The sequence below is a fragment of the Nycticebus coucang genome, chromosome 4, assembly GCF_027406575.1.
Source record: "Nycticebus coucang isolate mNycCou1 chromosome 4, mNycCou1.pri, whole genome shotgun sequence".
In the NCBI taxonomy this organism is placed as follows: domain Eukaryota; kingdom Metazoa; phylum Chordata; class Mammalia; order Primates; family Lorisidae; genus Nycticebus; species Nycticebus coucang.
Window position 1 is genome coordinate 141,975,488 of NC_069783.1, and position 13,078 is coordinate 141,988,565.

The 13,078-nt window shown below is 38.8% G+C and overlaps 1 protein-coding gene across 5 annotated transcripts in view; it reads left to right on the forward strand.

The window, feature by feature from the left end:
• Nucleotides 1–13,078, forward strand: part of LOC128583199 (tetratricopeptide repeat protein 28) — an 882,203-nt gene that overhangs the window by 280,990 nt on the left and 588,135 nt on the right. Inside the window, exon 1 of one of the 5 annotated variants that reach the window (XM_053587216.1) lies at nucleotides 5,506–6,255. The exons of the other annotated variants lie outside the window; for them this stretch is intronic. Coding sequence (XP_053443191.1) covers nucleotides 6,229–6,255 — 27 coding nt within the window. The 5' untranslated portion in view covers nucleotides 5,506–6,228. Of the gene's footprint in view, nucleotides 1–5,505; nucleotides 6,256–13,078 lie in introns of those variants that run through there. 5 annotated transcript variants of the gene reach the window in all.

The following is a 13,078-nucleotide window of genomic DNA, read 5'->3' on the forward strand; positions in this document are numbered from 1 at the left end:
ATTAAAGGTGTGAGCCACAATGCTGGCCTCTGAAGGCAGTATGTTTTCTTTATTTTATCTAGTTTTTTTAGTTATGTCAGGAGAGTAGGAAGCTGATTCTAGTTGCTATGTCATGGGCAGAGACAGAAGTTGTATTAGAAAAATGATTATACCAGTGGAACACACAAGCTGTAGTTTTGGTATTTTGTGGCCCTCAAAATATAATCAGTACAAAATTCATAGGGCATAATAACAATTCTTCCTCAAGAAAGTGTTAGGATGATGTTATTTCAATGAAATAAAAAAGTGTTTTAAATATCTCAATGCTTGGCATGTACTCTATTAAAGATGGCTATTGTCATTAAGAGAATAGAATTTACAGGCTTCCAAACTTAACTTTATTACACTATCAGATGACTTGCTAATGTGGCCCACATTTTAATATCTCTATGTTTTGGCTCATACTATGTTCCTTCAATCTGGAACCTTCACCCCCAACCCTTTTCCTGCTTGTTGACAGAATACTGTGTAATCTCTCCTGTGAACCTTTTCTCAGTTACTACAATCTGAATTAATTACTCTTTGGGGTTTCTTCAGTCTTAATGAAAGAAGATGCATTAGTTATTCTGTTCTTTGAGGCAGAGCAAGATCAGTTAATGTTAGCTGCTATTGTTATTGTTACTTGTTGTGTACTATCTTCTTTGACCTGCACTAGATTGCTATCTCCTCAGGGCAAAATCATCTGATTTATTTTTTTCTCCTCTCACAAGGCCTCGTACATGTATAGTCCTGTGTATATAGGAGTACACCGTAAATGAGTGTCGAACTTAAAGGGTGTGAGGTAGGGAAGAGGTTAGAGGTGATGCTCTTTGGATGTTGTGGAGCGATCTGTAGCAGTTCCCTGCTAGGGGAATGGGAGCGTGGTCCTGCATTATCTGGGCTATGTAGCAGTGTTCTTACTGTAGCGAGTAATTTTAGTTTAATTAGTTAGTTAGTTTGCAAAGCAAGGCTTTATAGTTTCTAAGTACCCAATTCTGTGAAATATCACTAATGAGGCAATATTTTTTTGATGTTCTTTGTCCTTTTATTTTCCTAATACTTCTTTAGATACTTGAAAATAATTTAGAGGTCTTTAGGAAAGTTAATGTATTTTCCAAAAATTGTTTTACATTGAGTTAAATATTCTACTTCTAAAACACAGTAAATGTAAACAGGTGTGAGGCTAGCCTTTTCCAATTTTTATCTTGTGATCAATGTCAGGTGCATCATTCCTTAAGAAACTTTGAAGAAATTCACAGCAATGAAATAAGGTGTACTTTTCCTCCATTCATTTCCTCTTTTGTATAGATAAAGATGAATAGACAAATAGTTATTGAGGAATATACTATTTTTTTATTTTTTTATTTTTTGGCCGAGGCTGGGTTTGAACCCACCACCTCCGGCATATGGGACCGGCGCCCTACTCCTTGAGCCACAGGCGCCGCCCAGGAATATACTATTTTAATAGACTGTTTTACAGTATCTGCTTTTAGTGATGTGATTTGCAAAGCACAGTTTTAAAGATGAAAGAAATGTAAAAATGCCTGTAGATCTGGGAAATGTGTTCTTACTGTTTGATGTTGGATGTTTGAAATAATAATGTTAAACTTAACATTTTGAAATGTGCTATCTTAGTAGTTCTATATAAATAATACCTAATGGCAAAAGTATATTGGTACAGTAGTAATTCTATAAATGTTTCAGGAATAAATACTGATTCAATTTGGCTTAAGCAAGATACAAAACGAAAGGCACAAAGACAAAAAAAAAAATAGGTGATTTAAATCAGTGTATTTAAAGACTTTTAGGTCATGGTCTTCTATTGAGTGGTACCTGTTAAATGAAATCTAAAACACTTAGCTGACAGCATGGGAAGAAGTGCCATACAGATTACAAATAAAGGACCAAAGGAAATATACCTAAAAATTGGAAATCAGTTTTAAAACCTTGTATCACTTTGAAGTTTTAGATTGATTCTACTTTTCTACAGAAATGTACATGTATTTTCTCCCTTCCTGAAATACCTGCTGCTCTCAGATCCTAGACTCTCCCAGTTTAAATAACTTCATATTCTATTAAGTCCAGCAACATCTGTGTAGGCTCTTCAGTCTGCAGACCATGCAGTAGTATGCCTGTCAATTCACAGATGCCTTCTGAAAACCACATGACAGATTAGGAACTCCTAGGTCCCTTAATTTACATGTGGGAAAGTTAGGCTTTGAGTAGTTTAAATCAGCAGTCACAAATTAGGACTTCCAGATGGAATTTAGCCTTACAGGCATATTTTGTTTGGCCTGTTAGGAAGCTTTAAAATTTTTGAGCAAACAGCTAAATATCAGGAAATTTTTAGTTTCTCATGAAAATTTAGAGGATGTGACCCTGTTAGACTGATATTCCAGCATGACACCAGTGGACGGCAATTGAGTTGCTTAGCAGTTTTCTCTTTTATGTGATTCATTTCTCTCTAGGTTTATAATCCTAGAGAGAGTTAACTTTTTTTTTTTAAACTTGATTCTGTTTCACTTATTGATGATACCTTGTCCTTCTGAAAATTTTTGCTATGTAGCAAGTCAGAGGCAGAGAGGAAAATAGAAACTTCTTTTTTGCTTCCTAAAGCAATTGTAGGTTTGCCTTAGGAGCCTTGGGTTCCAGTCCTTCTGTTGCCACTGACGTCCTATGTGACACTGAACAGGTCATTTAACTTGCCTGGTACTGTTTTAGGCACTGGGGATTGCAAAGTGAAACAAGACAAGTCCCTGCCTCAAACTTCTCATACTTAAGCCTTAAGCCTTATATTTTAAGTAGGTTAATATTTTGTACTTTATAAAATATGTCTTAGATATGCCTGCCTCTCTTGCTCACACTATTCTCCTTTTTCTCTTTCTTTCATTATTTGATTCTGCACAGTAGATAATCTATAAATTATAGATTTATAGCCTGTTTACTGGGTGTTGGATTTATAGCGAAGTTCTTGCTGCCTTAGAAGTTGTATTCTCATGGAGTGAATATACATTTTATAAATAAACAAATACATATGTGTGTGTGTGTATCTGAGTGTGAGTGTGTGAGACATAAGGGCTCTGAAGTAAAACATGGCAACATGAGGATTGTAGTGCTATTATTTTAGGTGGGATGGTGAGAGACAGCCCTTCTAATAATATATTTGAACAGAATCCTGAATGGACTGAGTGAGAACACAAGAGGGTATCTGGAGGAAGAGTGATCTAGGAAAGACAGCATAAGCATATTCTTGGTATGTTCACGGGACAGTGACAGGGCATTATGTCAGGGACCCAATAACAAGGAGTTGAAAGAGGGTAAAAGATGAGCTCAGAAGGGTAGAGGGGTCCAGATCCTGGAGGACATTACTGGCTATGGTAAGCACGGTGGCTTTTGTCTCCACACTTAGTTGTATCTTCTCTGAATTTAACTTGAAGTTCCATTGTGAAGCTTTCCTTGACCATCCCTGTTCATGATGATTTCTCCTAACTCCTGGAGCACCTATTGACCCATAATTGTTTGTTGTTTAACTAAGGCAGTAAGTGCCTGCTTGTCTTCTTATAGGTCTTCTGTTCTAACTCCTTTTAAGCTCCTCTAGCATAGAGACTTGATCTTATACCTTTCTGTCCTACATGATGTTTTGCACCTAGTTGGTACTTAATATATGTGTATTTTGTAAGGCCCTGGCTTCAGATGTCAAAAACAAGAATTTGAAAGTGATGTCTAAATAAAAGAGGATTTGGTGATAGATTACATATAAAGAACAATGTGAAAATTTTAGTTTGTGACTCTAGAAGAATAATAGTATTAAAGACTTACAAAGGAAAATTGGGGGAGAAGCTGATTTGGGGCTAGACTGATAAATTTGGTTTGAAATTTATTGAACTTTCTATGCAAGTAGTATATTTAAGTGAAGTTGTCCGGAATTATTTGGGTATGTTAGGATACACATAGAGTATTGTAGTTATTTGTGACTGCTACAGTCTTCCCAATGGGAGGGACAGCTTCTTACTCATATTTCTAGTACTTGGAATAGGGACTGGCAAATAATAGGTGCTTAAGTCCTTTGTTCTTAGTAAGTTTATTGAGATGAGGGGTAAGATTGTTATGTAGTTATGATGCATGTCATAGAGAAGGGATAGGCTCCAACAAGGTCACTTAAGGATCTCTTGTTCTATGTGTGTGGTCTTGGTTGAACAAATGAATCTCTGTCCTTACCTGGAAAATGGAACAGTAAGATTTTCCTTACATGTCTGTGAGATAATATGTGCAGGTATAGGTTCTAGTAGCCTAGAGGCTCAATAAACAGTGCCTTTTATTCGGTTGTAACTATTAATATTATCCTTATAAAGATAATGCTTTCTCTATTGAATTTCAGACTTGCAGGCTTAGAAAAGATCTCAAAGGTAATCCCTGAGTTAATTAATTGTTTTAGGTGTTTTAATGATGTATTTATAATCTGATTATCCATCATTTATTGATCAATCTGCATATGATCTCATACATTAGCCAGTCCTGGCAGTGCATACAGAACTCTGGGAGTAATAAACACTTTTGGAACATTGACCTCATAGTACATCAGTTGGTATTATCATGTACATCAGTTGGTATTTCAGTAGTTTACACTACCGTATATTATATTCCCAGATATCAAAACAGCTATGTGGTGGGATAGGAGTTGATAGACATGTGGATGACAAATAATAGCAGAATGGCATAGTCTTTTATATTTATAGACGTATTTCCTTACATAGGATGGAGTAGGTTTACAGAAGAAATAAAATTCAGTCCCCATTGCAATATTTTTATAGTAATAAAGCTAGTGCCAAATTTAGAGAAAGAAACAATCATTTGAAGGCAAAGTTTTTTTTTTTTTTAGAGAACAGAGTCTTACTTTATTGCCCCTCAGTAGAGTGCTGTGGCATCACAGCTCACAGCAACCTTCAGCTCTTGGGCTTATGCAATTCTCTTGCCTCAGCCTCCCGAGTAGCTGGGACTACAGGCGCCCACCACAATGCTCTGCTTTTTTTGTTGTTGCTGTTTTATCTGGCCTGGGCCGGGTTCGAACCTGCCACCCTCAGTATATGGGGCTGGCTCCCAACCCGCTGAGCCACAGGCCCCACCCGGAGGGCAAAGTTTTTGATTAAAATTTTTTATTTTGTCAGATAGCTCAAATCTTTTTTCTTCAAACCAGAAATTAAGTTTTTGGCTTAGAGTCCTTTCCTTTCCTTTCCTTTTCTTTTTTTCTCTATGAAACTCAGAAATATAAGTATACCTTTTGAAATGGTTTCCTGACTATGGAGGTCTCTTTTGGCTCTGATTCCTTAGGAGCTGTTGGGTGCCTCTGAAACTGCATGCTTTACTTTCGGTGTGGAACAGATGTCGTGGCACTAAGACCCAGAAACCGTTTGCTCTGTGTGGCTGGAACTGGGCAGGCTATGCTTGCGCTGAAGGGAAGGAAGTCATTAGTGCAGACTGAGCTGTGGAGTTGGGTTCTTGCAGGATTTCCTTCCAGCCTTTCCCCACTAAGGTTCTTGGGAATTAAAAAAAAAAAAATCTAAACACACAAATCAAGTTTTCCTATTTACGGTGTAAAGGGAAGGTGGGCATTTCGGGAAGGGCAGATCCTTTCCCCAAGTTATCCAAGAAGGAAGAGAAAACAGCGCAAAGAAGCTCTGATTACAGATCTTTGGAATTTTCTTTGCTAAATTTTACAAACGAGAAATACACCCAGAAATTTGGGAATTGCTCCAGGCTCCGCGTGAGGGTTTGATTGCTTGTCTAATCTTTTTTGAGAAGAGGAGAATTCGCCAAAAGGGGTTTGGATGGCAGGAACCCGACTAGGATTCTGTAGCAGCTCGCGCTCTCAGTCTCTTCTCTGAGGGAGGGTCTCTGCGGCCAGCTTGGAGACCCTCTGCCACAGGCTCCTTTTGCCGGCACCGGCCGGGGAAAATGCCCCACTCTGGCGGGAGTACGCCGGTGGCTGCTGGGACTTCCTAGCCCGCTGGGAAGTGTGTTCGTGGTTTGGGAATACTTTCATTGAACTGAAGGCGAAAAGACTGGACTCTCCTGGGGTTTTCCCTTCGCAGTAAATATGGGAAAGAATTAGAGGGTGGGAGGGAGGCAGCATGACTTGCAGTCGCCGCTGCCCTGCATCTGCCCCCAGCCCCCAGCCAACATCTTGATGTTCCACGTATCGGCTGTACAAATATGATGAAATGGCAGCCCCGGAAGAAGGTAAGTGTCCCGGAGCGGGGCTGGGGCCCCAACGCCGGACCTAGGGAAGGGTGACAGTAGGCGGTTGCCCACAGGGTCCCTCCACCCCTTTCGTAGTTCGATGGACCAGCCGGTCCAAGCAGCTCTGGTCCCTTAGGGACTAGCTCCAGTCCCTTGGGGACAAGTTACCAAGTCTGATCTGCGACCACTGCCTCCTAAGTTTTTTTTCCTCTTGATGTGGCTGGACCCTCAGGGTGACAGCTGAAAAACATCTGTGCTTCGGAAGTCCCGTAGAGACAGCGAAACAATTAGCTTTGTGGGGGCCAGCCAAGAGCTGCCAGGGTCCAAGGTCTCAGTGTCGCCCGTCTCCGGGGAGCCCATTTAAGGCTGCACCTCTGACACATTCCAAGGGCACCGCAGGTGGGTGCTCTAACACCTACTTCCCCAAGGGGTTAATAGACTCGGAGCCGCTGGCAGCCGCTTCCCCAGGGCCCCGCTGGGGGGCGAGCAGCCCCAGCACAACCGCCCAGCAGCTGGTTCCTGGGCGGTGGGGCTGCGAGGCCTCCTGCCGGAGCGCCTGGGCCCCGGCCGGGGCTGGGCTTTTGGCCCGCTGGACTCCCGGCGGCCTCGTGGGCCGGCCCGAGTGTGCGCGCCGGCCATTGTGCACTGGCGTGTGTCTCTGCGTGTCAGCGTGCACCAACGTGTGTGAATCGATCGCGGGGAAAAGGGGGAGGGAGCGCTTTGCTTTTTGCGAGATTATTTCCTAATATGGCTCCTTTGTTGAGAACTCAAGAAAAAAATCCAGTGGTTCTATCAAAATAAATTGCTATTGGTCCCAGAAATAACGTTTCTAAATGTGCGACTGGTTCCTACCCCAGGACTCTGGAGGAGAAAGAGAGCCTTTTTCAAGTTGTTGGCGGCTGTTCATTTGACTAGGGCTCCGTTTTGCTAACTTGTGTGACTAGCACTGTTAGGTGAACCCAGTGGTTCACTGCATAACAGGACTTTTTTTTTTTTTTTTTAACTTCAAATACCTCATTTGGCCATGGTTTTTATTGACATTCTTCTGAAGGAAAACATAGTGAACTGAATGTGCTGTGCCCCTCCTCAGCCATGACCTGTATCTGTTAGCAGCTGCCTGGTGTTTTATTTGAACTAGCTAAACTGACTCTTTCTTTGTGGCATGATGTGTGATACCATGTTTTGCATCAGAGCTGAAATAGAAATCACATGTGGTGTGAAGTGCATGAGAAGATACTGTGCATTTGTTTTATTGCCAGGGAATCTAACAAACCTGGCCGCAGAGTAGCCTGGTGAATTGAAAGGTTTTTCTTTGATACCTAATTGATGTGATTTTGTCCTCTGACACTGTGTCTTTTGTACCTCATCCTGAAGTCAAGAATCTCTGGCATATTAGTTCTCATCATAGAGCTTCTTTCAGTGAGATTGGTTTCATTTACTTTGGTTGAGAGATCCATGTACTCCCCAGCTCCACCTCCAACCCCCAATAAAAACAGTTAGGATGAGGAAAACCCATAGAAGAAACCATATAATTAAGCAATTTAAACAGATGTTGCATACCCCTAAAGTCCTCCATTTCTTTTATATTTGTAAATTGCATATTTATGAGTAGTTTTAAGATGTCTGAAAACTGTACATTCATAAATGTCTGTTTTTTCTATTTTACCCAACATGCAGTAACTCATGTGGTTATGTCTGTGGAAACCCCTCTGGGTACTGGTATTGCTTGAACCACGGAAGTATTATTCTTGGCAGTCAGGTAGATTTCTGGACTGGAAGATTCTGTTCCAAGTGCTAGGATTCAGTCTGTAGTATTTACTCTGATGCTTAAATTGCTATACCAGAAGCTTGTATTTATTCGCTGTATTAATAATCTCAAATCATCGTGTTGTAAGGATCCAGACATAATTCTGCAGAGTTCATAGAATAAAAAAAATAAGATGAGTTATTGAATACTCTATGATTATTTGGTAGTGGCGTGAAAATAATTCTTGCTCCTGCTGCATTAGAAATGGAAGCTTCTTTGGAAGAAACTCCATATCCAACTCTGTTAGGGGACCAGTAAGTCTTCATAAAAATTAAGTTTATTTTCTTACTCTTGGCAGAATAGTCACATGATCAGATCATTGCCATGGTTTCTGGCTGGGTTTGCTAACACATTTGTAGTGGTACAGTCACATGCCATGTGTTTTACCAAACTGTTTCATAAAAACCATTTACGCTACACATGAAAAGTAGTACTGCACTGATATGATTTTAACAAAGCTAGCAAGATCATAAACAGAATGTTGCTCCAAGCAGTATTTGTGGTAGCTTGTTATCATGATGTCCTGTCAGCCACTACTAGTTTTGGCTTTTCTAAATTCTAGTCTCATTACAAGAGAGTGCCTATAGGTTCTAGATTTCTTTGTTTCTAGCTGAACATGCAGTTGGAGTATGTGATTGAAGGGAAGCTCTTTTCTTCCTCCTTTCTCTCCTTACTTGCTAGGTTAAACTAAATTCTAAAACAAGCTTTTTAAAGAGATGAGTCTGAAGAATTCAATTAGAGTCGGCTACCCTTATACAAAGAAACTATCAGAATGAGATTGTTCATGCTCTACCTCTAGCACCCAGGAGTTTAGGACCTGGTCTTCCAGAGCACAATAGGTCTCCTATGACGAGCCATATAATTGCTTTATAAAACAAGATTCACAAGTATATACTTAACTCTCCAAACTCATCCAGTTGTATATGTTAAATATGTACAGCTTTTTCTATGTCAATCATACGTCAATTAAGTGTTTTTTTAAAAAAGTAAGATTCTAGGCAGTTGTTTAGATTTTTCATGGTAAGAATGCTATTTACTATCATACAAATAGCAGCTTCAGTTTTAAAGCATTTCAAAAAGCATCTGCTTTATGCTAGTCATCTCCAATTGGTCTATAGATGCATTTATTTAATTCTTATCCAGTGAGGTGGTAGGTGTTACCTTTTGAAGGTAATGGAGATTTAGAGGGTGTGAAACAACTTACTCAGAGTCACACAGCATGGTATGGTCAGAGCTAAGAATGGACCAGGCTTTATTTACTTCAAAACATGTATTTTATTTTGTTTTTTTTTTCTAATTACCCACTCCTTGCACTTTTCCTACAATTTTTGTAGGTCTTGTTTAAGGGTCTGTTTTTTTAAAATTTCAGATTAATATGAAGGTTACATTGTTTGCATTTGTAGGGTGAAGTCCCAGCTGCAGTTGTGTCCTTCATCTAGGAAGCATGCCATATACCCATGCATTGTACCCATTGGTTGGGAACTTACCTTACTGAATCCCACCTCCCCACCCTTTTCTTAATCAAATTTTTCTCTCATGAGGGCACACAGTTGTTAATCTACTGGTTTCAACTTAGTATTGAGTACATAGGATGCTTGTTTTTTCATTCTTGTGATACTTAGGAGAATATTCTCTAAATCCTTCCAAAAACATGTGCACTTGGGAACTTTGATTCTGGAGCTCTTTATCCAAGAAAGATAAAGCTAAGATTACCCCCCAAAATGAAATTTAGTCATAGGTTTGCTCCCTTACTTCTGGGTACCAACATCAGGATGCTCTTCTCCCCCTTCATCTTTCCTTTAAAGTAACAGTAATTTAATTAAATTCTACCTCTAAATTTTTGGAGCTTTTATAGTCATTTAGGTGGATTGTCTTTCATTGATTGTAATCTTTTTATCTATTGTGCATATATTTCTCTTTATGTATTTATACCCAGCCTTTATGACACTTGGAACTCCTTGAGTTCAAGAACTGTATTTCATGTCTCTTTTTTGGTGCGAAGGATAATATAGTTACTCAGTAAGTATTTATGTGATGTAACAGCAAATAAGCACTATTACTTTGTAAAACTTGTATTTTTTAGACTTTCTTCTATTTCATCAGATTCATAGATATTAGACTATTGTGAGTTATGAGAGAAAACCAGGGCCAGGCACCATGGCTCACACCTATAATCCTAGCTCTTTGGGAGGTCTGGGAGTAAGGATTGCTTGAGGCCAGGAGTTCAAGATCAGCCCAGATAAAATAGAAAGACCCCTGTTTTTACTTAAAAAAAAAAAAAAATCAGTGAGTGTGATGACACACACCTACTTAGAAGGCTGAGGTGAGAGGATCACTTGAGCCCAGGGGTTAGAGGTTACAATGAACTCTGATAATGGTGCTGCACCCTAGCCTAGGCAACAGGGCAAAACATTGTCTCTTAAGAAAAAAAGAAAAAAGGAAAGAAAACCAGAATATTTTATCACTTACTTCTAATCTTTTACAAACAATATCAGGGTGAGGGCAGCTATGCTGTCAAAATCTCAGGCTATGTAGACCAGACTCCAGATCCAGTGTCATTCATGATCCTCTTATTCACATAACTTTACTGACTTAGCCCTGCTTTTATCTTAAGATGTTGTCATGTATCAAATTTTCATCATGTATTTGCAGAAATGATAGTAATTAAAATGCTCATCTTATAAAAATGTTTGTTTATGGTTCTGAAGCTATTTCTGCTCTTCAAAATCCAAAGATTAGTATCAGGTAACACTGTAAATAAGACTGTAGTCAAAACCTTCAGGAAAAAGCTGCTGTTGGATTTTTTTCACTGCTTATCTAATGTTATTTTACTGTTCACACATAATAAAAGATCATTAATAGGAATATGTCACATCAGCTACATTAATTATGTCATTTGAGAGTCATATGATTATTTATCTTGTTATACTTGTCACATTAAGAAAATATGAATCTGTCTTCTTAAATGACTTCTCTGATGGAGTTTAATTTAAAAAGCTTGTTTGGAAGCTCACTTGTGAGGATTATGTGCTGTAAATTTGTGCCTTGGAATAGCTTATTTTACAAAGGAAATGTGTTTGAAATTCTTACACTTTCTCTATGATGAAGTATTTTGTTTCTGGATTGTAGGGCTAAATCTCAGATTTTAATATTAAATTACTTAGTTACATGCCTGAATGCTGTGGTAGTTTGCATTATTATATTATTCATTTTGGGCCACAGTTTATGTAATAATGTAATATTAGGCTGAAAAAATTTTATGTTGCGGACAGCAGGAGTTATAAAAAGAAGTCTTAGAAATTTTATGATAGAGATCTTTCTGCAAATCCATTGTATAACACCATTCCTAGATCAGTGCAATCTATAGACGTCCAGGTCTTGGTTCGGGCACATCTCTTGACTCAAGTCCTTGGGCAAGTCATTTAGTCTTTCACATTTGATTCCTTACTGTCATAGTTTGGTGTCTCATTATCACTTGCTGAATCTATTGCAAATGGCACCCTAATTATTTTTCTTTTTCTGGTCTCTTTTTTTCCTTGTCTTCCTTTATTATTCCCTCCAAGTAATTGTTTAAAAATCACAGATCTGCTCACATCTCTTACCTTCTTAAAATCTTGTCCTGCCTCTCTGTTGTCTAGTAGAGGTCTCTCAAGTGACCTAGGTGCATGTTGGCCTGAGATAAGGGAGAAGATTTCAAGAAAATGGTTTGTGGGGAAATCTGAGAACTGTGATTTTTATGTAGTTTTTAATCAAAAAGAATAAGAAATAAATTAAGCTTTCCTAATGTGATATGGTTTGCTGCTTGTGCTCATTTGCTCAGAGGCCAAAGTGATTCTCAGTGATTGCCACTCATTGTTCAAATCCTTTGTTGTTCATTTGCAGTGTGTTGTAGTTTCCTTCATAAAAGATTTGCCATAAATGACTAATTGTATTAAAAAGAAGATGATACCTTGCTATTTCTTGTAAAAACAAACAAAAAAAGAAAATAAAATAGGGCGGTGCCTGTGGCTCAGTGGGTAGGGTGTGACCCTTATACCGAGGGTGGTGGGTTCAAACTTGGCACCGGCTGAATTGCAACAAAACAATAGCCAGGCATTGTGGCAGGCACCTGTGGTCCCGGCTACTCAGGAGGCTGAGGCAAGAGAACCGTCTAAGCCCAGGAGTTGGAGGTTGCTGTGAACTGTGTGATGCCACAGCACTCTACTGAGGGCAATAAAGTGAGACTGTGTCTCTACAAAAAAAAAAAAAAAAGAAAAGAAAAGAAAAAGAAGTATAGATTGTAGAGTGAAGAAGATAGACTCTGAAGCTAGATTTCTTGGGCTTAAATTCCTACTCAGCATTTTAGCAGCTGTGAAACCAAGTTACTTAATGCAGGGGTAGTGAACCTTATCATGTTGGCAGCCTGCATTATTAATTTAGCTATAATCAAATAAAGCAACATTCAAGAAACTTAAATTAGATTTACTTAAAAATGTACATTATTTTGTAAAACTCTAACTACTGGGTGGTTAATAATTTCTAAAAATGAAAACCATTTGTTAATTTTAAAGTCAACTAACCTTTTAATGACTTGGTTGTGTCTGGTTTTTGTTGAAAATCATTAGAATATTTGGTTGCACCATAGAGGTGGACAGTCTTTGTTGATCCTTTAGATGGGAATTAGGCATTTGTCACCTTAAGGGCATCTTGATTTGGGTTAGGTATGAGAATGTAGATTCACAGCTGTAAGTGGTTGAAAAGCAAGAAAGCATTTTTCAGGCATGTTGCTGAAGGTGTGGACATTCTACTGCATTTTTCTGTTTTTCAGTTGGATCTTTCTTAGTATCAAACAATGCTTTTAAAATGTCATCTACTGAGAACTCAATCAATTTCATCTGTAGTTCTTCAGATTCCTTGGTGATATCAACTAGGTGAGGCTGAAAGCTAATTTGAGTGTGATGCCATGATTCTCAAAGTCAGTGAACCTTTCATTGTATTTTCCAATTAATAGATCTACAATAGCTGTGTGCTCTTCAT